General features: G+C 54.4%; 10 protein-coding genes across 10 annotated transcripts; 4 read left to right on the top strand and 6 right to left on the bottom strand.

The window, feature by feature from the left end:
- Positions 1-496: 496 nt before the first annotated feature.
- On the bottom strand, positions 497-4,788 carry K437DRAFT_53226 (uncharacterized protein). The gene is made up of 3 exons (XM_013384657.1): positions 4,708-4,788; positions 1,993-4,642; positions 497-1,925 (listed from the first exon to the last, which is right to left on the bottom strand). The coding sequence occupies exons 2-3, from the start codon at positions 4,599-4,601 to the stop codon at positions 665-667; spliced, it is 3,870 nt and encodes a 1,289-aa protein (XP_013240111.1). The 5' UTR covers positions 4,602-4,642; positions 4,708-4,788; the 3' UTR covers positions 497-664.
- A 2,436-nt stretch (positions 4,789-7,224) lies between these two features.
- K437DRAFT_53205 (uncharacterized protein) lies at positions 7,225-8,518 on the bottom strand. Its single transcript, XM_013384656.1, has one exon. It carries the CDS (start codon positions 8,294-8,296, stop codon positions 7,442-7,444), a length of 855 nt encoding a protein of 284 aa, XP_013240110.1. The 5' UTR covers positions 8,297-8,518; the 3' UTR covers positions 7,225-7,441.
- A 381-nt stretch (positions 8,519-8,899) lies between these two features.
- K437DRAFT_271085 (uncharacterized protein) lies at positions 8,900-9,421 on the bottom strand (the record flags this gene model as incomplete). The annotated part of the gene is made up of 2 exons (XM_013384655.1): positions 8,900-9,185; positions 9,363-9,421. The coding sequence occupies 2 exons, from the start codon at positions 9,419-9,421 to the stop codon at positions 8,900-8,902; spliced, it is 345 nt and encodes a 114-aa protein (XP_013240109.1).
- Positions 9,422-9,864: 443 nt separating this feature from the next.
- K437DRAFT_276768 (WD40 repeat-like protein) lies at positions 9,865-11,939 on the top strand. The gene is made up of 4 exons (XM_013384654.1): positions 9,865-10,086; positions 10,163-10,809; positions 10,891-11,289; positions 11,382-11,939. The coding sequence occupies exons 1-4, from the start codon at positions 9,894-9,896 to the stop codon at positions 11,748-11,750; spliced, it is 1,608 nt and encodes a 535-aa protein (XP_013240108.1). The 5' UTR covers positions 9,865-9,893; the 3' UTR covers positions 11,751-11,939.
- A 93-nt stretch (positions 11,940-12,032) lies between these two features.
- On the bottom strand, positions 12,033-15,041 carry K437DRAFT_252298 (HlyIII-domain-containing protein). The gene is made up of 7 exons (XM_013384653.1): positions 14,442-15,041; positions 13,470-14,383; positions 13,115-13,406; positions 13,000-13,051; positions 12,785-12,928; positions 12,456-12,711; positions 12,033-12,383 (listed from the first exon to the last, which is right to left on the bottom strand). Exons 1-7 carry the CDS (start codon positions 14,571-14,573, stop codon positions 12,140-12,142), a joined length of 2,034 nt encoding a protein of 677 aa, XP_013240107.1. The 5' UTR covers positions 14,574-15,041; the 3' UTR covers positions 12,033-12,139.
- An 800-nt stretch (positions 15,042-15,841) lies between these two features.
- K437DRAFT_260070 (DNA glycosylase) lies at positions 15,842-17,657 on the top strand. Its single transcript, XM_013384652.1, has 2 exons — positions 15,842-16,493; positions 16,608-17,657. The coding sequence occupies exons 1-2, from the start codon at positions 16,091-16,093 to the stop codon at positions 17,528-17,530; spliced, it is 1,326 nt and encodes a 441-aa protein (XP_013240106.1). The 5' UTR covers positions 15,842-16,090; the 3' UTR covers positions 17,531-17,657.
- Positions 17,658-18,532: 875 nt separating this feature from the next.
- Positions 18,533-19,623, top strand: K437DRAFT_53036 (Endosulfine-domain-containing protein). Its single transcript, XM_013384651.1, has 2 exons — positions 18,533-18,801; positions 18,900-19,623. Exons 1-2 carry the CDS (start codon positions 18,766-18,768, stop codon positions 19,581-19,583), a joined length of 720 nt encoding a protein of 239 aa, XP_013240105.1. The 5' UTR covers positions 18,533-18,765; the 3' UTR covers positions 19,584-19,623.
- On the bottom strand, positions 19,624-20,531 carry K437DRAFT_53021 (uncharacterized protein). Its single transcript, XM_013384650.1, has one exon. It carries the CDS (start codon positions 20,123-20,125, stop codon positions 19,664-19,666), a length of 462 nt encoding a protein of 153 aa, XP_013240104.1. The 5' UTR covers positions 20,126-20,531; the 3' UTR covers positions 19,624-19,663.
- K437DRAFT_276764 (uncharacterized protein) lies at positions 20,452-23,688 on the top strand. The gene is made up of 4 exons (XM_013384649.1): positions 20,452-21,324; positions 21,411-21,913; positions 21,979-23,373; positions 23,450-23,688. Exons 1-4 carry the CDS (start codon positions 20,839-20,841, stop codon positions 23,592-23,594), a joined length of 2,529 nt encoding a protein of 842 aa, XP_013240103.1. The 5' UTR covers positions 20,452-20,838; the 3' UTR covers positions 23,595-23,688.
- A 545-nt stretch (positions 23,689-24,233) lies between these two features.
- Positions 24,234-25,193, bottom strand: K437DRAFT_265258 (uncharacterized protein; the record flags this gene model as incomplete). Its single annotated transcript, XM_013384648.1, has 5 exons — positions 24,234-24,412; positions 24,450-24,748; positions 24,865-24,961; positions 25,000-25,122; positions 25,181-25,193. 5 exons carry the CDS (start codon positions 25,191-25,193, stop codon positions 24,234-24,236), a joined length of 711 nt encoding a protein of 236 aa, XP_013240102.1.
- Between the last annotated feature and the right edge of the window lie 207 nt (positions 25,194-25,400).

Here is a 25,400-nt window from a genome sequence, read left to right as displayed (position 1 = left end):
TGGCAAAAATTGAAACGGTAATGCGTGGCAGCCAGCGTCGTCCACTGCGCGAGATGGGCTCTAGCTGCCGAAAAGGGACACAGGAGCAATGGCAGCGCGGGCGCTTGAGCCAACGGAGGGAAGCACCGCGAATCACGTCGAAGCAACAGGGCCCGTAGGACATCATCGAGCGTCATTGAAGGTTTGAGGGCAAGGAACAAGCTACATTGACTGCATAGGAAAGCTGGCACTTTGTGAATATATAAGGGCGGGGCATAGCACTCAGAGTTCGTGTAGCGTAGATAACAAACAAGGTGCCAGAACATCTTATCTTGGTCGTAGTGAGCCATTCATTCATGAGATCACCTCCCAGGAGCAAAGGCCATCGAAGTATGTAACGCAAATTTCAACTGAATGCAAATTCTGAGAGTGCAGGATTTATAACGTGCAAGGGTTATGAGCACTGGAGTTGTTATTTCGAAGTGATCTTGCCTGTTGTCAGCGCATCTGCCCCATTCCCGGCTTCAACCCCAACAGGGAGGTTTTTGAAGTCGCTTCAGTGGCCGTCTAGACCTTCCACATCCACCTGATAAGCACTGCGAGGGGGTCCAAAGGCGCAGGTGGTCTGGTGTCATGATTCTGGTACATTTTCATGCTACAGAATGAACCGAGATGCCTGCGTAGTTCATGATTGGTTGGACACGCCAGCATGACCAGGAACGTCATTGCGCCATCTGTCGATCAATGTCGATTTTGGATCGTAGAGAAGATTCGGCCCCCCTATATCGGAGCTGGGTCCCTGAATCAGCGGACTTGGAGCAAAAAGCTGCATATTGGACATCGCATCATAGACCGGCATCGCAGGGTATGCTGGCATTGCCCATTGTGACGGTGGCATCGCCTGCTGAGAGTTCGCCCTTTCCGCCTGGAGCTGTTTGATCAACGCTGCTTGTTCTGCAATGATTGCAGCTTGGGGGTGCGCCATGCCTAGTGGCTCATCATCAGATCCTTCTTCACCCCTAGAAGTGGGATGAAGACGCCTCAATATCTCTGGACCCTGAGGATGCTTGACCCCCAAAGGCGCGTCATCATCGGAGTCCGAGTCTCCTTCCCCGAGGTCTTCAAGTTCTCCTGAGTGCTGGCGGCACCTTTCCGCAGTGGCGGTGCCGGTAGCCGCAAAGTTTTGCTCTGAGTGGCTCGAAAGATGTAGAAGTTCGCCAAGGACATCCTTTCTTTTATTCATGATCTGAGCAAGCGGCATCTCCTCGTCCGAGGAATTGCCGTCTGCAGATGAGAGCAAGTGCGTGAGACGAAGTTCGTAAGGTATGAGACTCGACTTCCGATTGGTCTTTAGTTGATCTAGCGGGAGATCTTCCGAGCTGTCGCTCTCGCTGCCATCGCATTTTTTGCCCTCGTCTTGGCTTAAGTCCAGTAAAGTTTGTGGCTCTTGCAGAGCGTGTTCCAGAGTCAAGGACTTCCGACGCTCATATTCCTCGTGACTTCTTCGAGCTTCGATGACAGACGATCCCTCACTGTCGGTGTCGTGGTCCGATGCCCCGGCAAACCAGTCTGTCGTCCCTCCGTGTCGAGTGCCTTCGGCAGACACAGCAATGTCCAGGGTAAGAGGTTCGGCTGAAGTGATGGGTCGCGCAAGCACAGATGGTCCCTCATGAGGCTCCAATGGCGATCCGACTTCGGCCTCACATTTGTCAGTGCTTGCGGCGCTGGTATAGCTTTGTAACTCCTGCTGATCCTCATCGCGGCGTTTTTGCATCTCACGTTCCCAAACTTCATCTTTGCCAAAAATAGTTTGCATACGCTCTCGTGTGTCGTTCATGCCGAGGGGGCGATCAGCGAATGGCACAGCCCGGCTCGGTGCTAGGGAAACAGACTCGGCATCCGTGGACTTCTGCAAGCCTTCAGCCAAATCCGCCTGACCATAAAACCTGTCAAGGACACAGTCGAGTCAGCAAGCTACCCTGCGGTAGCAGACAGCATAGGGTCTGCATTCACATATTGGCGCTTTTGCGAGTTACCACTCGTGCCTCTGCAACATCGAGGAGAGACTTGCCGTACAGCTTTCCCGCCGGCCTGACATCATCCACCCATGGCTTTCGTCTACCCGATGTAGCACATGAAGATCTCGAGATTGCGCTGCTAGTATCGCTGGAGCCGTCGCTCTCGGTGTCGTCTTCAGAGTCCTCTTCGACAGCCGCGCACGCCGTACCTTGGGGTTGAACCTCGTTGCGGCGGAGCCTTCCCTCCTCCCTACGTCGCCTGCGATCTTTCCTCTCCCTCTTGGACCGTGACTTTCCTTTTTTGCTGCGACTCGTGCTCTGCACTTCCTCTGTTGGCTGAGCTTCCTGGTGCACAAATTCGGTCTGAGTGTAAGGTTCCCAGCCCCAGCCCTCTTTTTCGTCTTCATTCTGCACAAGCTGGTTGCGAAAGAGCACTGTGCTTTGGCTCGCGGCCCTCCGTCCTATGCCAGTTGGTGCAGTGGCAGGGACTGGGATCGGTCGTTCTGCAAGTGTGCTTTGAAGGAAAGCATCCAGCATCACATCTGCTTTCTTGGTTGGTTTCGTGTCACTATCTGCTTTTGCCGCTCGAGTCGAAGCTGCATTTACTGATATGAAGCGGACTGGCGGGAGACCGCGTCCATCGTGCAGAACAAATCCAGGGGGCACATGGATGCCAACGGCATGCAGGGCACCGACGTCTTGTTGCCCACTTCTGGGAGTGTCATTCACAGTCGAAGCGGCTTGGGTATTCTGCAAAGGCTGGGGCATGATCAAGGTACTGGGCACGCGCGCTTCCAGCCCTCGCGCCTGCAGAGGCCCAGATTTGCGCCAGTCCGTTTCCATCGCGAATTCGTCATCCAATGACTCTCTGATGTGCTTAGCCTTCTTGACAGGTTCGAAGAGGTTCGCAAGCTTCGAGAGCTGACCTCTGGTGCGCCAATTGGCAGAGCTCATGTCTGGGTCCAGGGTATTACCTTGCTTACCAGGATCGCGTTTAAGCAGCTTTGGAGGCGGAATTGATGTCACAGGCTTGCGGATAACCTCCATAGAGAAAATGCTATCATTATCTGCCCTGGTTGTATCGATGCTCGATCGTGCATCAGGAGGAACATCGCCGTAGAACTCGGGCATCTGACTATGCCGAGCTAGCCGCTGCAGTTGTTTGGTGGTCAAACCGTCCATTGGAAGGCTACGCCGCTTCCCTCCGCCCAACGACTCTAGTAGCCTATCATCGGCTGCATTCCAGTCTTCGTTCAAATCATCTGCCACTGATAAATGCGAGGGGTACCGGGTGGAGTCCTGAGGAAAGACACCGAATGGATCTCCTGGAACAGCAGTTCGCGGCGCAAGTAAAACACCGCTGGAAGATTGCCTCTTGTGCTCTGGAGTATTGATGTTGCTAGGCGTCGATGGCCGTGCTCGTGATGAAGCTAGAGTGCGTGTTGTACGTGAGGGATGCTCGGGCGACATGAGATGATCGATAGCCGGCGTCATGATCGGAGTTGCCTTCTTACCCTTGTCCCCCGGAATTTCCTCGTCAGACCAGCTCCCGGTGACGCCTAGTGTGCTTTTGCGACGGGCAAGCTCCATTCCACTTTCACCAAGCGACTGCTTATGTGAGATGACCCTTCTGAGGTTCAGCAGATTTTCTGCGTCCTGGGATGCATTACCATCAAGGTGGTCCACAAGTTCGCTCTCGCTTGCTAAGGGTCCAGGGCCGTCCCATTCGGACGGAGGCAACGTCTCCTGCCTCGCTCGATACAGCTTTATCTTGGCGAGCAGAGCAGGGTCGGGTGCAGCGCGAGGACCGCGCCTCGATTTTCCCCGAGAAATATGCGAGAGAATTTCCGCCCCTGTGGCTGTGGTGTTCACCTCGCTTTGTGTTCGTCCCATGAACCCGGCTTGATAGTTCGCTGCCGAGCTCATGTCCCAAGACAGGCGCTGATCGTCATGTCGGGTTTCCGATGGGGGCATGCCGATTACAGAATTAGCCCTGCACCGTCTGCCTTCAATCTTGGCTCGCTCTTCTTGGCTTAAATATTTGTCCACGTTCCAGGCTTCGAGAGCCTGGACGACGTCTTCATTTCTATTGTCTCTGGCGTCGAGCACTGAGCTCGTGGGACGACTCCTGGCGCCGATGAAAGCTTCTCCGCTGTCTAGGCTCGCCCGAGAGAGACTTCCGATGCTAGCAGCGCTCGAGTGCGTTGCGCGAGTTTTCTTCTCACTAGGGAGCGCGACGCCAAGGAAGTCGATGGAAGGCCTTCGAGCTCCATCTCCTTGGTCTGATTGGCGAGAGTCCAGGAGGGACAACCGGCTTGAAAGGCTGTTCGTGCGCGACCGTTGGTGGGGCAAAGGTTTCGAGTCATAGCGGTACGGCGCGAAGATGGCACTTTCGCTTGCCAATTTTGGAGCAGGCAATGATATTCTAAGCGGAAGCTCACTTGTGCCCGATCCAGGCGCTTGACCTTCTCTCCTTCGAAAGAATTCTCTCTCTTTCTCCAAGGCAGCCTGCTCTGCCAAAACCTCGTTGTCGGCTTCAATCAGTGCGGCTGCCAGCTGCAAGCGCGCATTGATGCGTTTTGACATTTTCATTGAGCTTGTCATTCTCGCACACCACTGCGTATACCCTAATGAAGGCGATCGCCCTGCCAGGACGCCGTGCATCAGCACATCGTACCTGTGGCCTATCACGAATGCATGGGAGACGTACTAGGAAATGTGAATGTGCAGATTTTGTTGACGCCAATGTGGCTTCTGCCTTCTGAATCCGATCCAATGCAATAGCTGCTTGGGTATCCTTGCTCGGCCTGCTAGGACAAAGACCGAAAGCTTTGCACCATTGACCTTATCAGTGCGAGTTGTGGCTGATCATGACGCGCGTGCAGGCGTGCTTTAGTGCCAGCCGGCGATCTTCTATGACTTGCGAGGCTGTGTAGGAGGGAAAGAGGCTGGGAAGAGGAGCCACGAGGCAGCTAAGGATGCTTTCAACAGGGACACAGGCTCCAACAATGCGAACAAGGAGTGGGTGCAGGCGCAACGGCTGCAACTCAAACCACTTGCGGCTGGTGCACAAACACCTGCCCTTTCCAACCAAGCCGACCAAATTCTAACCTGCGTCGAGCGTGTATGCCGTGTGGATAGCTCACGCTCGTGGTCAGCAAGATTGGAGCTTTGGACGTAATAATATCTGCTGTCTTGGTCGTCTGCTCGAGCTATTTTGAGCACAACTTGAGACCGGTCATTGATGAGGCATCTTCCAGGACGAAATCTAAGCTGCCAACGCCTAATCATACGGACGTCGGCGGAAGAGCGGTGAGCGCGGCCACATCCAGGGAAAGATACGTACACATCACCGGGAACGGTTGCAAATCAGGTGATCGACGAGGTAATTACTCGGACTTTGCCATACCCCCGTGGGCTACGGCAGTCCTGGTCGAAACAAACCGAATTGTGAGCGCGCGTGATGGTGATGGTGTGAGCTACAATGCGTATCCATACATCCATCTGTCCGTCGCGCGAAATGACTGTTATATCAGACAGGAGGCGAGGTCGCTGAGCGCGGAGGCCAAGCGGCTAGGCCTGAGACCCTGAGACCTGAGAGAGCATTCGACCGATTGCCCTATGTAAGAGCTCAATTAAACTATGGAACGAAAGAATCAAGATTGCCCAAATATAACCTCTATAGGCACTGCCTCTGCATCTGTGGAAGCTTTGAGTGGTGCCAGCTTGTAGCGGTTGGGAAGCAGAAAGACAATGTGATAGGATCGCGAGGTCTATTTGCCTCCCTGATTAAGGTACATAATAGGGAATAGCCATCACGCGTTCAATCCGCTCACATCTCGCTCAACACTTGTGCGAATCTTGTGCAGCGTGTCCTCATCTGCAAAACTGGTTACCAGCAGGAAGTTGACAAAGGAGTGATCAGCCCAGTACGCCACGTGTGCCCAAATCACATTCAAGTATTGATTGCTTCTGATGGAATATGCGGTCACGGTGGCTATGAGTAGAAACAGTACGAACAGTTAGGCGGTCGCAATATCGAGGAAGGAGACAGGCTGCCACTTGCGCCGTCGCATATCAACTCTATCAAGCGGATTCAGTGCAGGGCAGAATAGTCTCGCAACCCGGAGACTTGCCTTCTCTTATTCTCGAGAAGCTTTCGGGGTCAATAACGGTGCATCAACAGCCGAATGGTGATCTTTTCTTACAACGATTACTACGTCTTTTTCGCTCTCGACGCCATGGGTAGTAGCCGATGACTTGTGCAACTTGCTCATGAAAGAAAGATCCATAAAGCTTGGCGGCCCACTCAAGCGCTTGGCTAATGAGTCTTTCGTCGTCCTGCTGCCGCTGCCAGCGCCGTTATCAGCTACGCTTGTGAGCATTTTGTCGATGACATCGGTCGTGGGCATTGGGGGTGTGGTGTTGCCCAATCTGTTCAAAGCTCCGTTCAACAATCAACCCTTATGAGCTGATGGAAGCCGAAGGCTTCTGCAACTTGTGTGGGTAAAATAGCTCACGGATGTACGCAAGGGTTAAGACGTGTCGCCACTGGATCCGTAGCATAGACCAGGTTCCAAACTCTACATGTGCAAAGTGCACGTTGTCAATTTGGCAGGGCCAAAACTTGAGTGTGGGAGAGTGGAGGAACGCTCATCCACCGCTAGAAAGCCATATCGGCCAGACGCAATGCTATCTGCCGCACGTTCCCTTTCAGCTTCGACTGCGTATTTTGCTCGTCCCTCCTGGCCGATTAAGGTCTTCTGGCCAAATTAAAGGAAGAGCGCCGCAGGTGAACCTATTATGTAGAGCGTACCAACATGAAGTTCCAATGCGCTCCTTTCGTATTGCGCATCTTGAGCGCGAAACGGTTGCTTTGAGAAAACTTGGACTGAGAGTCCAGCGCCTAAGCTGTGGGCGATCTCATTGACATTCAAAGAGCCAGTGCGCTGAGGGTTACGCTGCAGGAAGAGTTTGTACATCCTGTTCATCTCGTCGATGACACGCTGGACGCTCCTGTAGTGGTGTTTGGGAGTAGGATATATGGGAATGTCTAGCAACACATCATTAATGAGCTGCCGTATCAGCGGGATAACGTTGTTGTCGCCCTGCAGAATGAGTTCCGTTTCCCAATATTACATGATCAGCATCAATCCAGATGTCACACTTCTGGCACATGCATCATTCACCACGATGTGGTCCAACGTCAGGTCAGGAAAGCCGGAATTCTACTCGTGCTGGTGCTCGTCTCTACAGAATTCATGGCCAACTTCCACAAGAATGGGATAAATTGAGTGCGTTGACCTTTGACAACGGTCTCGCATGTCTCAGATCGCTCTCATGCCAGCTGTCTGAAGGCATTGATCCTGCAACGCTTAACGAGGGTTCAACATCATACTAGCTTGGAGGATCCACAAAAGTAGCACTTATGCAATGGGGAATGCCTAATATTCCACCGAAGTTGCCAACTGCTGCCCAATGCCGTGGAGCGCGAGATTCAAGACCAATGGTTCAGCATCCGAATCTGTCAGAGGATGTTCCCGGAGGTCCTCTGCCCGCGCAGGAGAGTCTACCCTTTCCGTCTCGTCCCTGCCTTGCCCTCGGTGGGTATTGAGGGGCTTCTTAACCTCTTCCTCTCGAGCTCCATCCCCTTTACTGCTGACACACGCATCTTTGCGGTCACTCCCAGCGCTTCCTTCCACAAAAGCAGGTACCTGCTGTGCGAGTCTCTCGTCTGCACTCTCTGCGATTTTGCGTATGCGTCGGGCCACAACGTTCTTGAAGCCACTGCTTAAAGAAGATTGGCCCTTGTTGTTAGCTCCAGCGGTGGAATCAGGTTCGATGAGAGCAGCGGTGTCATCAGCATTCATCGTCTGGCTTTTGACTGCTGCAGCAACTTTTCCTTTCGTGGCTTGCTGTGAAGTATCGCAGAACGGTCGTGTAGCCTGTTCCATAAGCCGCATCGGATTTGGCTCACAACTGAGGTTGTTTACGCCCGATGCGTTTCCGGCTTCGTCCCAAGTCCTTTCAGGCTCAGACGCGGGGGTTGGAGCACTGTCATACTCTTCCCCGCCTGGTGCATGAGGATCCTGGGCGTCTTCTGTTCCAAGTTGTACGTTGTCGCGAATCCACTCCCCGCCGAGCGAAGCTCGAGAAGTGCGCTTGCCTACGTACTTGGGTCTTTGCATGCTTGCAGCGGCATCGTAGCTACGAACGATGAGTAGGCCACCTACATGTTCTCCACTGGCAGCTGTCCAAATCGATTTGGAAAGGCGGGATCCAAAGTCAGGCCGATACATCCGGACGGTGAAAGGGCCGAGGAAATTGACTTGTGTTCTAGACTTGAAGACACTGTCGAGTGGATAAGCGATCTTCGCCTCGGCTTCTAAACCTAACTCCAGAGCTTGAGAAAGTTCGTGGCTGTAGATGGAACTGTACGGTCGAATGTTGTGCTAGTGAACCTCGAGCTCTTTCGCTAGCTTGTCTGGTACAGGTGTGCGAGCTGCGTCGCCATACCACCAGGTCGCCCTGATGAGATCGTGTGAAGGGCCTGACCAAAATGCTGGATATATGCGCATGTCGCGGAAGTCTGCCTCCCACAGATGATCCTCTCCAACGGGACCGATGCATGAGGGAATCCGCTAATTGGGATCCCAGGGGGGGGGGCTAGATGGATCCCGGCTTTTGCAGATAGATATTTCGGCCTTGTTCGCCGTCTCGTGGCCGTCCTCTTGTCTCTTGGCATGATCAGGATCATCTTTACCTTTGGCCAGGGCACTTGCTCCTCCCCCTTCATGCACTTCGTAATTGCTTACTCGTCCCCTAACATTTGGTGGTTCCTCGATACCCCCTTCGCTTCCTTCAGTCTCTTGCACATCATTCAAAACATCCGCTTGCTGTTGCTAGTAGTCCACCGAGGAAGTCCAGATGGCCCAAACTGCTTCCAGATCAACGTTATCGGCAGCTGTTGCGGCGATCCCCTTGGATCCCTTCTTGACTTCTGCGCCGAGAGCCCTTTGTACACCCACCGTGGCTCGATCTGCGGCGGCTTTCCACAAGCGTGGGAAGAGTTGCTTGTCGTATGAAGCGCGCCCTTCTTGTCTCGCGCTTGGGGCATGTGAGGGCGGTGGCGGCATCTGAGATCCGTCATCGCCTGCCGGCTCTTCGCCCGATATTACGGCTGACATTCTACGTCGGTCCAGACCAGCGTGCAGGGCAATCAGGCCGCGAGTGACATCCAAGCATGGCAATAAGGTACATTCACTCCTTGCACACTAAGCTGCCTGCCGCGGTCGTGAGCCACGGAAATCGAGACCTTGTGTACGCGCTATCGCCCTTTACGCCACACCGAAGGACATTACATACCCGATGCTCGTGACGCTGAGGTTTAGGAAGTGTAGAAGCAACCGAGCGAAGCCTGGCATGATGAAGCGCAACAATCAGATGTTTGCCACGTCAGTGCGATCAAATGAAGGACGCGCCCGTGCTCGTCAGAGGTTGTGCTCTTACCGCGTACAATCGAAAGTGCCAATGGAAGCGCGGGTTTTTATGCAATGTCTTTTGAAAAGACTTTAGTAAAAAGTGATTCATTCACTTCTCAATTCTGAGAATGGAGACACCTTGTTTCTGGGATACTTGGTCTTCTCGCCGGATTCAATGCCAATCACTACATATTTGAATGCAATCCTTATTGCTGATAATTTTAAGATGTACTCTGATTTTGTGAGGAAATATTTTGCGGATTACCGGTTTATTTTGATTTCTGTAATCTGAATACTGAAACCTCTTTGCTTGAGCCCCAAAAACCTGAGAACCCTATCGCTTTACTGCTTCAACGGCATCACTTGCAATTATGACTTGGAGTCCAGCCATCAACGCTGTATACCGAGCGAGTCGATGTCAGCACCTCCCTTCTACAACGCACTGGCGATTGGTCTCTGCGCACTGATAGTACGCCTCTTTGGTCGGTTCCAAGATTCACGCCGCTTTCGCAAGACTCAGGCTCCCCAAAACACCCTGACCATGCTTGAGTATTCTGGACGAGCAGTGAATGGCCACCCAGCCCTGAAACTCGTGTCCGAGCTGTCAGGTAAGCAGTACGCAAACGGGTTAACGTCTTTCTCATTCGAATCACACGCGCACATTGACACATTCTTTTCACGCAGCTCACCAAGACAAGGCCTGGCATCTCGCCTGGAGTCCACGCAAACCCCTGCTTGCAACATGCTCTTCTGACAAAAATGTGAAGCTACATAGATTCATCTTTCAACCTTGTCCTGCCTCCGCATCAACGATCAGCCCTACGTCTGAGCTGTCAAGATCAGCATCAGCCCTGTCGGCTTCCGTGAAAGTACAGTTTCAGCTGCAGGAAGTCATTGTCACCGGCCATAAGCGTACCGTTCGACAAGTTGCTTGGAGCCCGTCAGGGAGGACACTGGCTACAGCAAGTTTCGACGCAACGGTCGGAATTTGGGAACGCCTTGAAGAACCTGCCAGGACATCTGCTTCAAATAATCTTAGTGTCGACTTCGGCAGTAACAACCTCACCCGCCAGAACAGCTCTGGACAAAGTCAGAATAACAGCAGCGCATCCGATGCACCAGAGTGGGACTGTATCGGTACCCTCGAGGGTCATGACAGCGAGTGCAAGAGCGTCGCGTTCTCTCCCAAGGGTGATCTTCTTGCGAGCTGCAGTAGAGACAAGAGCGTCTGGATATGGGAGGTGCATCCAGACTCAGAATTTGAGTGTTTGAGCGTGTTGATGGAACATTCACAAGACGTCAAGTATGTCGCTTGGCACCCGAGGGAAGAGGTCAGTGCTAGCGGCCATACCCGGCCGTGACCAGCTCAATGGCCAGTTCTGACGAATGAGTCTCTGTTCCCACACCCGCAGTTGCTTGCATCAGCATCCTACGATGACGTTATCAAACTCTATTTGGACGATCCTTCGGATGATTGGTACTGTTATCAAACGCTGACGGGCCACACTTCAACCGTCTGGTCCATTGCGTTCTCCCCGTGTGGAAATTTCCTTGCATCAGCGTCAGACGATCTCAGCGTCCGTATTTGGCGACGCCTCACAGCAGCACAGGCGGAAAAGCAAGGTCTGAAGACGTACGGCCAGCAGCCTGGCCGAGCGGGAGATCACTGGGCCTGCACCAATATCATCAAAGGTTGGCACACCCGTACAATTTATTCAGTCTCTTGGGGTCATAGCCGAAGCGGATCCAATGGAAGCCTTGGTCGCATCGCCACAGGAGGGGGGGACGGCAACATATTTGTCTTTGAGATTGTGAGTACCTTCTTCATTCCTTGTGCCACTCCGTCTTGCCCGATCGATTCGAGCGTCTCACGAGTGACTTTCCCTTCCATCCGACCCATCAGACCGAGTCTGAGGACACGGAGAAGAGCCTGGTCCCCACAGCGACACTGGCGGCAGCTCTAACCGATGCACACGGCGTCAGTGATGTCAACTGCGTATCTTGGGCTCCGGCTTCCTTGGCAGGTGATGATTTAGCGGTCTTTCCTGACACGCTCGCATCTTCGGCCACGGCCGTAGCGGCCGCTTCCGAATCCTCGAATGCAGCAGCCCGTTTGAGTGATGTTCCTGCGAGCGCAGATGACGCAACGAAGAGCGTCGTCACTGGCGATCATCGCTACATGTGCGACCTTCTCGCTAGCGCTGGCGACGATGGATCTGTGAAGGTCTGGGCAATGCCAACTTCTCCCTTTGTCCCATTGGACTCACAATAGTCTTCCCCCTTACGGCCAAAGCAGAAGCGACCAGCAAGGGAAGTCAAGCGAAATTCACAACAGAACGTACACGTCACGCAAGCATCATTTCTTTGAAACATCGCATCTCGATCTGAATAATCCTCACCATCGTGAATGAAGCAATTTCTGTATCCTAAGAATGCATTCAGAGGGAGTCATCACCGCTCGGGCCGTACTGCGCTCTTCGGCTTCTCATCTTAGAATCACTATCCAGGCTTGGCACTCAGACAAGCGGGCCTTGGCCTTTGATTGAATACAAATGTGCGATGCTCAGTGGATGTAAGATGCTTAGTTTACAGGGTGCGGTTAGCAGGCGCGAGAGCAAAAGGTGGATGTGACCAGGATTGCGATTGAAGCATGATCTACGTCTAAAAGGAGGTCTGCAGGAAATCCACGATGACGTCGTAAAAGCGTCCAACATTGCCACCTGCGAGTGTGCCGAGGAACTGGCGCATACGATGTATCTTTTTGTCGGCTCGGTCAAGGCTGTGTGTGCCTCCTAGGCCACCGGCAGACGCGAGCAGCTCATTGAAGGCAGGCAGGGAAGCCGAGGGCGGAGTGCCGGCGCAGCTGAAATCGAATCGTTGTTCGTGCCAGATCAAGGCAGCACGACTAAGGGAAAAACTCCTTGGCGTTAGCAACGCGTTCCAGGGATTGCGAAAAGCCTTTCTTACTGATGCTCACTAATGCAGACAGATCGCAATAACAATAGAGATGTGCCACCATTGATGGGCGTGGCCGACAACATCGAACAAGCCCGGCCGCAAGGATTCTGGGAAGTGGGTGGCGTAGAAGACAAGGCCGGCGACGTACGCGAGCAAAGACGGGAATATTGGAGACAAGAATTGGGCTGTCTTCCCGAGGCCTTGCTCAAAGGCAGCGTGCGAAAAGGGTGCGATCCCTGTAAAGCACATGCCGAGGAACATAGCGATGCGCCACTCTAAGACGCCGGTTGCGTCAGCGTAATGGTAGGTGTAAGGAGCAGCCCGAACATGTTTTGAAGATGGACTCACTCTTGTTCTCGCGCCTGTTGAAGAAATCCATGAATGGCACAATAGCTCCGACGAGGCCGACGATGAATGTAGTTGCAGAGTAGAGCAGCGCCAGGTTGGGCTGGCAATAGAAGCAATTATAGATGACCGTCCAGATGGACGCCGCTGGAGTCGCAACCGAAAGCGCATGTGGGTCAGCAACCCATAGAGTATGTGTGCATACCATCTACACTCACCTACGAGCCATGCAATGCCAGTGTAGTCTACACAGGCAAACGTCTCGAATATCTGCAGACATTAAAATGGCAATTAGCGCCGTATGCAACGCAGCCTATATGCGGGCTATCGCACCTTATGATCAGCGCATCCCGCCATAACATGCCAGCTGACGGAGAGCACCAGACATTTGACGGCGGCGATGAGGTAGATAGTTTGGACAAGCCTGTCCATCGGTGTGGTGTGAACGTCGCTGGTGCTGTTTGCGTCGGGCCAAAAAAGCGGGAGAACAATGAAGATGCCGATGAGGTGACTCAGAATGTTGCCGGTCTCGTTGTGCACTTCGAAGGTGCTGCGCAACAATGCGCCCCAGTTGCGGGAGGGAATGAAGCGGTAGCCTCCGAGAATGTATTCGTTATTTTTCCATCTGCAGAGCAAGAGTGTCAGTGCCGGAGAGAATTCTGCCCACAACAGCGCCGCTTGTACGCACAATTCCGGTAGATCAGCATAGGTAATGAGCTGCCGGCCACCTTTGGCAAGATCTAGCGCTGTCCTGTATATCTTGTCCTCGGTTTGCTTGGCAGCCTCAGCAGCCCGGTGTACTACATCGTTGGCACGATCTCGACCCGTGTTAGCGAGTGAGACCAAGCGTTCTTCCATGCGCCGAACGAAGGCGGCAGTTGACTCGCGCGCATTCGCAGCGACGAGAGACAATTGCGCTGATTGCAACGCGGAAAAGCTGCCAGACCTCGTGCGAGTGAGTGTGCGGCTGATGTGATTCTCTTGGTGCAGCGTCGACCACGCGTTGAGTAAACAGTCCTTGCGCGCGACACTGTTGACTGTCTCATTAACCGCTTCCAGGTTGTTCTTGATGGCGGAAAGGAGACGACGAAGATCACAGGCTGCTTCGAACTTTGGATCCTTGTGGTGATCGTCTGCGGCAGCGTTTGGCGGACTTATTGAAGGGGGTGTAGCCGGCAAGCGAGCGTAGAACGCGTCGAAGAGCATGTTGACATTGACAGGCATGCGCGGGAGGCTTAGTGAGCTTGGGAGTGATGAAATGCCCATCTGTGATGAAGCAAACGGACTTGAAACAGTTGAGGACGAGGAAGGAAGACGCTGCACAAGCAGTTTGAGCTCCTCTCGAAGGAGCGAAAGGTGAGAGTAGAAGGAGGACAGTATGGCCTGATCCATTGGGTCGCCGTATTTGTCAGGGGCATCAAAGTCATCATTCCCTTGCTTGAGATACCATGAAGGGCTTCTGAACATCTTTTCTGAGACGGCGATCGTTGATGGGAGACTCTGGCGCAGACTCTGAAATCGCGCCTCGACAGCAGCGAGATGTGCTAATACTTGATCCCGCAAGGCCGCCAGTGTAAGCGGCAATGAGGCGGGCAAATCGAGCTGAACACGAGTCTCATCAGCATATACGCTGTGAATTCCATCTTCAAGAACAACAAACCCACGTATTCCAAGGCGCTTCTCTGGTGTGAAGTTTTGATTGCCACGTCACCCGTGCCTTTGCTCCAATGGTCGAGGTGATTCTCGTCCTCCTCGCTTGAATCGCTTCCAAGGCTCGTGGTGCTATTCGCATACGTCTGTTTTGCGATCATTAACAGATCTGTAGTGATGTCGCTGTGGTCTAGATCTTCGGCCGACAGCTGCACCAGAAGGGGGGTGCCGGCTCGGCTGGACCCTGCCGAAGGGCTGCCGACGGAGATGCGACCAGCGCCAAGATGAAGAGCATTTCCGCTGAAACAATCGCTGTCGCTGGCGCTCGCTCTCCGACTGCTTGACGTAGACCCAACAGGTGCAGGCTGCGAAGCTCGCCTCCTGTGTATCTTGCGAGTGGCAAGCTGCGACGACGCTTCGTTGGGGCAGAGAAAGGAAGAGGCAGTCGCCGAATCATTCATTGTGCACAATGAGCACCCTCGACGCACCCCTGGTACGTTCTGTTTTCAATCAACACTGAGCTGCCGAAAGAATTACCTGACAAAAGGTGCGGTCGAGTGTGGTGATAGGTGATGGATATGATGGAAGACCAGAGTGAGGCAGATGTGGGGAGGGCCCTCGTGGTATGGAGAGCCAAAAAGTGCTGCTGAGGAAAATGAGAGCCCCTAGGAAATACTGCCTGAGCAGAACATTTCGGAGGATTGAGGAAATATTGGTGATAAGCTCAAAATTCGCTTAACTACGCCCTGATGATGACATGCGAGCTGCACACCTTGGCCCCGCCTTGTCACAGGCCCCAGGGGCAGACACCTAACAGCGCAGCAAGCGGACACATCCCTAAAATATCATTCAAGGATGGACAGTTTGCGTACTGGAGCAGTGTGGAGAACCCGCTGGTGAATGTGGAGAGTCCCCCGAATTTGAAGGAGTGGACTCGCCCCTTCATTAATACAGAAAATATTCGTTCAGAAAATGCATGCATAGATATTTTTATTTTTCACCGACAGTAATCATAACGATGGAAGGCAGTCACCCGAGCCATAGATTTGCTCGGCCCAGATGCCACACGTGAATGCCTCGAGCCTGGCTATGTGCGATCGGTTTGCTAATGAGGGAAACCCCAGATGACAAAAATTGTGTGGGGAGACACGAACAACCACAAAAAAGCAACGGAGGAGGGATGAGCGATGAGCTGAGCGATAGACATGTTGGCAGATCAGGAAACTCTTTCTGGAGATGATCCGAAGCTGAACCGAACACTCCCTGAAAGAGACTATGTACCTCGAAAATGGCTTGTGCAGCTTCATGGAAAGCTCATGAAACCCGAGCCTCTTGATTCGGTGCAACATCTTCAAATTACCACGACGAGACCACCACCACTATTGATTCACCGGTCTTACTCGAGACACTAGCCGGATGACGAGCTTTGACATTTGACAGTCGTGACATTTGGCTTTTGTTTATTTCATGACATGGTTCACCACGGTGACACATTGCTTGAACTTAGCCAGAGCGATGCTGATTGATCGCTCTAATGGAGAATCTGGCTTGCCACCGTCGATCGCTGGAAGACACAATCAGTCAAAAGTGACCTTTGCAACATCGCAACCCTTTCCGCAACCTTATCAAGGCGCCCTATGAAGATTTGATGCACATATCATGGCAAATAGAAGAGGGGGAGGCTCAGAGGCTGTTGCACCGGTGTGCCTGACTGCTGCCTTTTCGATTCCGGGGCTGCAAGCACCACACATGCAAGCTTCGTCGGTCGCTGCTCCTGCGTCGCCTCCGCCAAAAGCATCTTCCTCCATCGCCAACAGTACCAGCGCACCGGCGCCGGCGAGATCCTTGCCCAAGAGAAACAAACAATGGCTATCAGATAGCATTTCTCTGGCCATCGGATCCTCGAGCTCTCCATCGAGAGCATCTCAACGTGTTCGCAGTTCGTCTTCACCGAGTCTGCGCAAGACAAAGCGGTGCAAAGTCGGCTACGACGACCCGAGTGCCAGCAAGTATGCTCACCTCACCGACGGCGTGCCAGATCACTTGGGAGACAGGCTCGATTGTGTGTTTCACTCTGCCCTCGTATTGTGCGCGTTGCAATGAGCTCAGCACAGGACAAAACTGACTGAACCGTTTCCTGTTGTGTTGACCCTTCTGGCGTGGCTCCACTCGAAAGTGCTGCTCTGCGGAATCAACCCAGGCGTTGAATCGGCACGGACCCAACGCCATTATGCACATCCGTCCAATCACTTCTACAAAGCACTGTCGATGTCTGGGCTGACTTCGCGATTGTACACTCCGTCAGAGGACCATGTCTTCCCGACGATGTCGCCCTTCCGCATCGGCTTGACCAATCTCGTCGGGCGTCCGACAAGCCAAGCGACCGAGCTGGGCGATGCCGAGTTGCTCGCTGGCGCGCCGGTCCTGCTGGGGCACGTGGAGCGCTGCAAGCCCCTCGTCACTGGCTTCGTCGGTAAGGGCATCTCCCAGGCGTTCACTAAGGCTGTCTTGGCGTACCAGCCTCGTCAGAGCAGCAGGGGCGGCGGCAAACAGAGTTCAGGGAATGAGATCGTGACGGTGCGCGTGCCCAGGGGAACGCCACTAGCATGGCGGCTTGCAACCAATAAGGAGGAGGGATACGGTCTTTTGCAGCACTGCTTGCTCGTTCCTCGACGCAGAGGAGAGCCCACGGCGGGCATTACCAGCAGCGATGTTCTCCAATTGCACGATGAACACGGGAAATGGTGTGCTCAGCAAGACGCCCATGCCCACGACGTGGCCCTTTTCTGGTCGGGGCCTTCTACTAGCGCTCGCGTGACGAGCCTGCAGCTGGCGGGAAAGGCCAGGTGGTTTGAGCGACTACGCAGGCTTGTCACATTCCTCAAAACGGAGCAAGCACGCACATCTCCTTCACCTCTTCCTCCTCATAATGGTGGCCTGGGCAACAATACAGACGGACCAGGCGCGAGTCGTGACGCTGATGCTAACACTTATGATGTCCTCATGTCTGTGGACCTGATTCCGATCCGTCTGGAGCAAGTTCATCGAGATCATGTAAAATTCCACCAGGGCCTCGCTGACCCGTCTGGGAACGGTTAGTAATGTTGCTTTCCTTGTACCCACAAACACACATTGCGGACAGCGCGCGCAGCGTCAGCACATGTCACTCGGCAGCGAGTGCAGCAGGTGTCATTCGTGCAAATTGTGGTCCAGAATACAGATGGTGCACGTCTGGGCGGTCAGGAAGCGAGGAGATATTTACACATTGGAAACAGCTCGTGCTGGCCAATCTCTGCCGCAAGAGTAGTCTAAAGTTGAGTTACATAGTTCTAGGCATGAAGTGAAAAGCAGAGGTGCAACGCTGGTTTTAACAACAGCTCACCGCGAAGTACGCACGGGCCAATGCTCCCTTGCCCGGACACACGGACGCATGCATTGCATCATGCAAGTCACAGGTTGTCGCGAGCCCTCTCTCGCGCCCACCACTCAGCATCCGCCTGGTTCGTGCTGGCCAGATCAATGGATCGAGGCTGAGGCCTCAACCGCACTGCACCAGTGTTTGATGAGTGGCGCGGCGCGGCTCTGCACAAGCCCCACGCCAATGCAGCAGTCTTCTTTGCATGAATCAGTCGGCCAGGCTGGACACTGTTCCAATGCATACCTGAATACGCTTTGCTGCAAAGGCGTGTGCCATGCTTTCTCTCGCTTCATCGTCTGTTGGTACGATAGCAGTAGAGAGGCAGTTGATGAAAGTGGGAGCTGCGACGTGCGAGGTGTACATGGTGCTGTCCAACCGGTGGAGACCGTCAAGCACACAAAAGGGCATTCATTCATTCCATCGTCACACATCTGTAATTCGCTGTTCATCTGCAGTCTTCTCGTATCGTCAGCCAGTCGAACCAACAAGCAACTTTTGATCGGGCAGCAGTCACCATCGGCAGTGCGAAAGAGTGTTGTCCTGCAGAGCGCCACGTCATTGTGTCTCGTTGACACAAGCGCACGCCTTAGTCTGCACGCCAGTCCTACCTGTCCCCGGCTTCGTCCAAGTGGAAACGGCGCTGGAGTGGGTCATCGCCCCCGAAAGTCTCTACAGCTCGGGGCCCTCGGCCAGACCTTAGGCCTACATTACCGTCACCCGTCTCGCACTTTCGCGTCAAAGGAAGAAGCGAGTGGCTACCCTTTGGAGCACCAGATCTGCTGCTGCTGACGGGCTCAAACGGCGACTCTGCAGCCCTTGGACATAGTACGAGCTCGACGCCACTCGTTACACGTGCATCTCTCTTTGACCACACCTTTCATCCTTACGTCCTTTCGCCTTTGAAGCACAAGGCAAGATGTTACCGGCTCAGAGAAACAAGATCGACATCAGCGTACGTGTCGGACATGCCCCTTGAAGTCCATACATGACCAGGCTGACAGCATTTCTTTGCACCTGCCTTCCCGCTCTTGCCCTTTTTGGCACACACAGTCCCTCTCGGAGGAGGAGCAGAAGATGTTTCGCCTTTACGGAAAGCTGCCGAACCGCAAAGACCTGCTCAACACCAAACTCAAAGAACGCAAGTATTTCGATTCCGGCGACTATGCCCTGAGCAAGGCAGGCAAGGCCCCGCAGAATGCCGTCGGCACCGCCATTCCCAACCCGCAAGTCATCCCTCATGCCTCGACCGTCGGCAGCTCCAGCCCTCCCGGCTCGTGTCCTGGTGCGGTTACCTCCTCCGCCGGCTCTCCGGGAGGCGTCTCCTCCCCGGTAGCGGTGGCATCAAGCACGTCGCCGCTTCAGGCGCATCGCGGATCCATCGGTATTCCAAGCGCTGCCGGTGCAGGCATAGGAAGTAGCGCAACGGCGGTATCCGCAGCGGCAGCGAACGCCATGTCCACCTCGCCCACCACGTCCAGCTCGGCCGGCGCGACGGGTCGGCCAGCGCATTCACAAGTCTCTACGTTTCCGATCGGCTCGACCACTTCTACCCAATCGGGCAGTGGCAGCAACTTTACTTCTGGCACGGGCAGCTTGCTAAACGCGGGCGTCGGCACGGCCATGGGTGGCAGCGCCGCGGGTTTTGCGGGCGCACCTGGCGGTCACAGCCCTGCCAAGGAAGGGAGCGGGCTGGGCAGGAATGAAATCACCGCCGACGATCTCATGGAAGAGTGAGGTACGGGTACACGTACCCATGGGAGCAGTGCAGAGTGAAGGGTTGGAGAAGCCACGTCGGAGGAGTGACAGCAAGGAGTCTAGTTTTGACGAGACGACGGCGCCGTGGCCAGGCGCGTAGAGGCCGGCGCGGCCATATTCCAACGCACAAATACCGATTTCGGACGACCGTTCCGTCTCTTATCTTTCTCGCATTTGGGACCCTCGGCCTGGCTCGGCTCTGCGAGAGTTTTGGCTCTTCCGTTATCCGGTTCTGCATTCGTACACAAGGAAAGAGGACACACGAAAAGCAAGAAAAGCGAAATGGGCGCCTCGAGTGGATAGGGCATCCTTGGGAGTCGCATCAGCTGCATACATTGACACCTCAGCAGTCTCAGGGGAAAGTAGCAGAAATGCTGCTCATTCCCCGCACCATGGGGAACGGAAGGAGGACAGCAAGAGAGGGCAAGGGGAGAGAAAGACTGAGCGGCAAGCTGCACTTTTCTATGGGTCGGCTCTGTGATGTCCCATGGAACGTGCACCCTGCGCAAACGCCCACACATGCCTGTCCACCCAAGCCATGTTCTACTTCACACAAGCATCGCTTCATTTGCCACCTTCCACGCCGCGCATAACCCCAGCTGGTCCTAAGTCCCCGCTTAGCCCACCATCCCAGCCTTGTCCCCCCCTTTCCCCCCCAACAAACCCTCACCCGGTTGGGCACTTCCACATCCTGCCAGAATCCAGATGTTCTTTTGTGTACTGTACTATTCGTCGTCATCGTTCGCCTTTGGAATCACATGGCATCTTGCAGCTCGTCAAATGCAGCATCGTACATGGTGGAGAACCGACCAAGTGTCTGCGTATTGGTTTCCGCCCTCTAGAGGGTGGCAATCAGATGGCAGCCGAGAGCCATCACAACACAGAGAATTCAAGGTGAAGGTCACAGCGAGCGGTCACTGGCACATAATTCGCACAGTGATCAGCGCTTTCAGCGACAATCAATGGTTATCCTCATGCCGGCAAGATGGTCATGTGAAGCAGAATACGTTCTTGCAGGTTGTCAACAAGACCAGGTTGACCGCATTCCTGACTCCGTTCATGCCACTGGAGGCTCGAAGGAACCGCCATTGGCATAAGTCGCGCGTTCTGCTAATTGGCAGCGCTAGAGCGACACCCGAAAGGAACAAGGGTACGACGCACTACACTCATTACATGCGGTAACACCTATCCCAAGCGCAGGGCGGCGGGAAAAGCTGAGCGTTGAGCTTTGAGCATGCTCCCATCGATTCCACAGCCGTCTGCACCTGACTCGGTCGGCTGGCGCTTTCTGTCGAGCTTCAAGTCGCTCGCGCGGTCGCAGCGGGATGCGCTGTTCAACATCACCCAGCTAAACTCTCGCAATGCATCTTCTTTATCGGCAGCAGCGGCTTCGTCCAAGACCAGCTTCGCCGACGCGGGTAGCTCGGCGCTGAAACAGATCCAGAATGCCGCGATGAGCATCGGCAGCGCTGGCGCCGCACCGCCAATCTCATCTGCTCTGAGCGCAGCTCACGGCGCCATAGCCTTTCGGCCCGTTGGCCACGCAGCAACAGCAGCTGCGTCCTCCGCGTTTAGCGCCGCATCGACCATCGCGGAGAAGCAGCAGACAGAGGGAACGGAAGATGACACTCTGGGGTCCATCATGTTCTGGGGCATGCCACCTGGCTACTCGCCGTGGGGGTTTGCCACCAGTCGCTATGCCGTCGCACTTGTTCTAACAGTGAGTTTATGCTCATCGTGGCAGCGTGCAATCGCCAGTTATCCTCCATTTTTCTTTGCTGAAGTCTTGCGTACCCACTCTTTCAGACGGTTCTTATCAACCGAATACATGCAGTCTGTCGACCACGAGGTCGCCCAGTTCGCATCCGCGGTTGGCGGCGCCTGCTCGTCCGCATGCCGTCCTTGCTGATGCTGAGTCATAGCCTCTTGATGGTTAGCTTCTTGTGCATCGCCTTGGTCCAGGCGCATGCGGGTGCGTTGCCACCGGAGGCATATGTCGCAAGCATGAACAAGCTCACGTGGAGCTATCTGTTCAACTCGGGACCGTGGTCCGCGAGCGGCATCCCTCTCGGCGTGCAGGATCGCACAAAGGAAATCTTCTGGACGACCTTCATCGCCGCATCAGCCAATCAAGTCACCGAGACTGTTCTCGCGAGCTTGGAGTGCAGGAGGGATGAGATACCAGCCTTGAATCTGTTTACGCTGGCACTTCTTCTTGCGGACGGGTCTCCTTCCAAGCACGCCGCGCTGGTCGTATGGTTCCAGATGGTGGAGATATGGTGCCTTGCCATTGCAGGCGCTTGGCGAAGGTGCATGGACACAAAGATTGAGCTTCTCGGGCGGCTAAGACTGACTCACGCTTGATTCTTTGCAGATTATCCAAGATGACATTGCCCATCACAACCATTTTTGGCGTTGCAAGCATGGTCCACTACATGCTCGCTGCAAGATCGGGGAGCTATCCCTTCATCCAAGGCATCAATCGCTCCCCGGACGTCGGGCTGCTCATCATAATCGCCGCCACAGCAGCGCTGCACGCAATCACCATGCTGCTGACAGAAAATCAGATCACCTGGCGCCGCCTCGTTCCTGGCCGACCAAGCATGCCACTACTGACCGACGAGTTTTCCATCGCGCTCTTCAAATGGGGAACAGCCTGTCTCGAAACGAGCGCCATCTCGAATGGCTTTTCGATGGAGTTCGCGATCATCACCCTGGCGCAAAAGACGCGGGTCGAGCTGTCGGACGACGGTGAGACACAGGTCATTGAAAATCCATTCCATGATTTTATCGAACCCCCCCGCTCGAGGAGAGGTATAGATGTCGAAATCAAGGATATTCGGGCAAGGGCATCACAGCGCGGCGTGAGCAGCTACATTGTAATGGGGCGCCCTCGGTACAAGGCGATTGGGCGCTTCTTTCAGACAGTATCGCTCCACGCTGCCATCTTTTGCGGTATGCAGTGGCAACGTCTACGCAGTCGCTTGCCGAGATACTCGTTCCCACCGTGGGTATTCCGCTTCGCCAGAACAGTTCGCTTGTTCTGGCACGGGAGCAACGGAGAGGTGCGGAGACAACGTCGTCTTGCCGAGCAGCACGTGCGCGCAAACAGGAACAGAGTGGGCCCAGGCCGGGACAACAGGAGCAGCGAAGCTACGCAGAGTGCATTGACAAATCTTTTGCGCGATCGCGCAAGGAACGCCTTGTCGACATCCAGAGACTACGACATCGCGGGCGTGCCGGATTGGCGTGATATTCTCTCGCCTTCAGCGCCCTTGCAAGCCGATCTCGATGATGACCCGGCGGCGTCGACCACCGAAGCCCAAATCGGTTCTGAGATGTGGGAATGGCTACCCGATGAAGATGAGTCGGACGACAGCAGCGGCGATGATTCGGAAAGTGGCACGGGTAGCGAGGCAGCAGCAGCAGCATTTCCGGACTGCGCTTACCAAGACCTTGTCACTTTAGATCCGAACGAGTCGCAGTCCCTCTTAGATCTGGCGCGCATCACCTACCGGCCTGATGCTAGCATCTCGCCAGAAGGCACAGCGGACTTTGGCAGTGTCATGGTTGCGCATCTGGCCAATTCTAGTTCAAGGCCGCTGACACGTAGCGCGTATCGCGCAAGGATGGGCGGACAGGCAGACGCAGACCGCTTAGTCGAATTGGATCAAGATCGCATGCTTATTGAGACGATTCGCGCCCGTCGTCGCACGGATCTTCCATCGGAAGCAAGTCATCCCTGCGCCATTTGCTGTTACGAAGAGCGGTGAGATGTGCATCCGTTCAGTTTTCGTGTTCCTTGCGCTGATTCATTTGCATTATTGCTATCGGGCCGGCATCAGCACGATCCTGCTCTGGCCGTGCCGCTGCTTGAATATGTGTGAAGAGTGCCGGCAGAGCATCTCTGCGCAGCCTGTGAGAGGCAAGCACACTTGTCCGACTTGCCGAGCCGAGGTGCAAGGCTTCTCTCGCATCTACCGCCCTTGATGAACTCGACTCAATTTGTGGCCATTGCGAACTTCCGCAGGCATTTCAGAAGAATCTACATACCACTTCCAATTGCATTTGCATATACATATTCGCGAACATGGTGAATATAGCGCAAAGTCCATGCCAGCCTGACGAGTCGCTGGCTTCCCTGATACGTGTGCTGTGACCCATTGAGCGACAGTGATGCGAATTCGAGTAGGGCCAGAAACGTGGGTTCGAGTTCGGGCCGGCTGAGTGTGTTCCCAAAGTTGCGTTTTGGGTCGATCTTGTCCAGGTGCGTTTGGCTGTCGTTGGTTGCTACGTCAACCCGACCCAGCCATGCTCGTGGATAGGCCTGATGGACAACTTTATGGATGTCTATGCTCGCCTTCCTCGCCAACTCTCGCACCTCGAAATCCTGCAATGCTCGGTCGTGGAACTCGACCAGGCCTGATGCACCATGCAACGCGATTCGTGCCAATGTGATGTTCACGCTGAACTTGGCCTGGTGCACCGTCTAGGGCATCCATCCTTACAGGTCCGAGGACATCGATGGTGGGTTGATCCACCTTGACCTTTATGCTTTTGATACTAGAGGGAGCGACGGACGCGAATTCCATCACCTGCAGCAGAGAAACACCTGCGGGGTGAGTGTGTCTACAGCAGGTATGCCACTTGTACGAGGTCTCGATCGTAGTCCAGCGGCTGCTCAATCGTCCGTTCAGCGACTTTGGGTCCAGTCTCTGAACATGGACGATAGTTCTGATGCTGCTGCTCGTCGCGTGCAGACATACCCGCTGCCGTACCCATATTCCCCTCGAGGATGTTGTGTACGCCTGACCGGCAGAAAAGGGTCATGTAAGTTGCACACACACACCATCCGAAGCCGCTTTTGCTGCATGTAGTTGCTTGGAGTAGGCGCTCTCAGCCCTGAATTACCACAAACCTGCGGCCATTGTCTTGCGTTCCCAAATAAACAAGCTACTTTATCTCTGGTGTTGATACCGAGCCATGCACCAACAGCAATCGCCGCAGCCAGTGTGCCGACCGTGGCAGGCATATGAAAATATCGATAGTGAGACCGCCTGAGGTACTCTCCTATCTGGCACCCCGCTTCGTAGCCCGCAATGCTGGCGACGATCAGATCTTTTCCGGCCCAGTGACTTGAGCGACTGTGAGAGCTGCAGGAAATACGAACCCTTTGGCCACAATATCATGGTCAAACAGGGGTCAAGGAACGTTGTGTTGCAGCGCTTAGGGAACTTGCGTTGCGGGGTGCAAGACAGACCTGTTGTGCAAATGATCTTGTTCGAGCAGGGACCTGCCTGCTGCGTTTATCCACGCCGCCGCTGCCGCACTTTGGTGGAGAGACCCTTTCACAGAGGCTGGCAGCAGCGTGCTCTGACAGCTTTTTGTCACTGACAGATCGCAAGAGGGTGCCGCTGCCCTCGGCTACCTTTAAGAAAATGGGTACCGGATGCATGCCAGCGCTGTCGAAAGCTGAATAGAGTCTGTCGTGGAACAACTCCTCGGTGCCGCCCATTACCTGTGGCGGCACCTCGTCGTATTTCAGAGAAGCGAGAACTCGCATAGCTGGCGCATACCTTGTCTAGGCATCTTGAGCTTTGATCAAGTGACTCTTGAATCGATAGACGAAGAAGTTGCCTCGCAGAGATCGGCAGGAAGAGAGCACTAGTAACTGCTCGCGTTGCGCAACCATTGAGTCACACAGGAGGCGTGCTGCCAATCGGACGACGAAAAGATTTGACATGGCGGTCGTCACGAACGAGTCAGTCAGACGGGGAGGGTTACTGCGAGTATGGA

The sequence above is a fragment of the Tilletiaria anomala genome (genome assembly GCF_000711695.1).
Source record: "Tilletiaria anomala UBC 951 chromosome Unknown K437scaffold_163, whole genome shotgun sequence".
NCBI lineage: Eukaryota > Fungi > Basidiomycota > Exobasidiomycetes > Georgefischeriales > Tilletiariaceae > Tilletiaria > Tilletiaria anomala.
The sequence above is the reverse complement of the archived record's forward strand: the minus strand, read 5'-3'. Positions and strand labels throughout refer to the sequence as shown.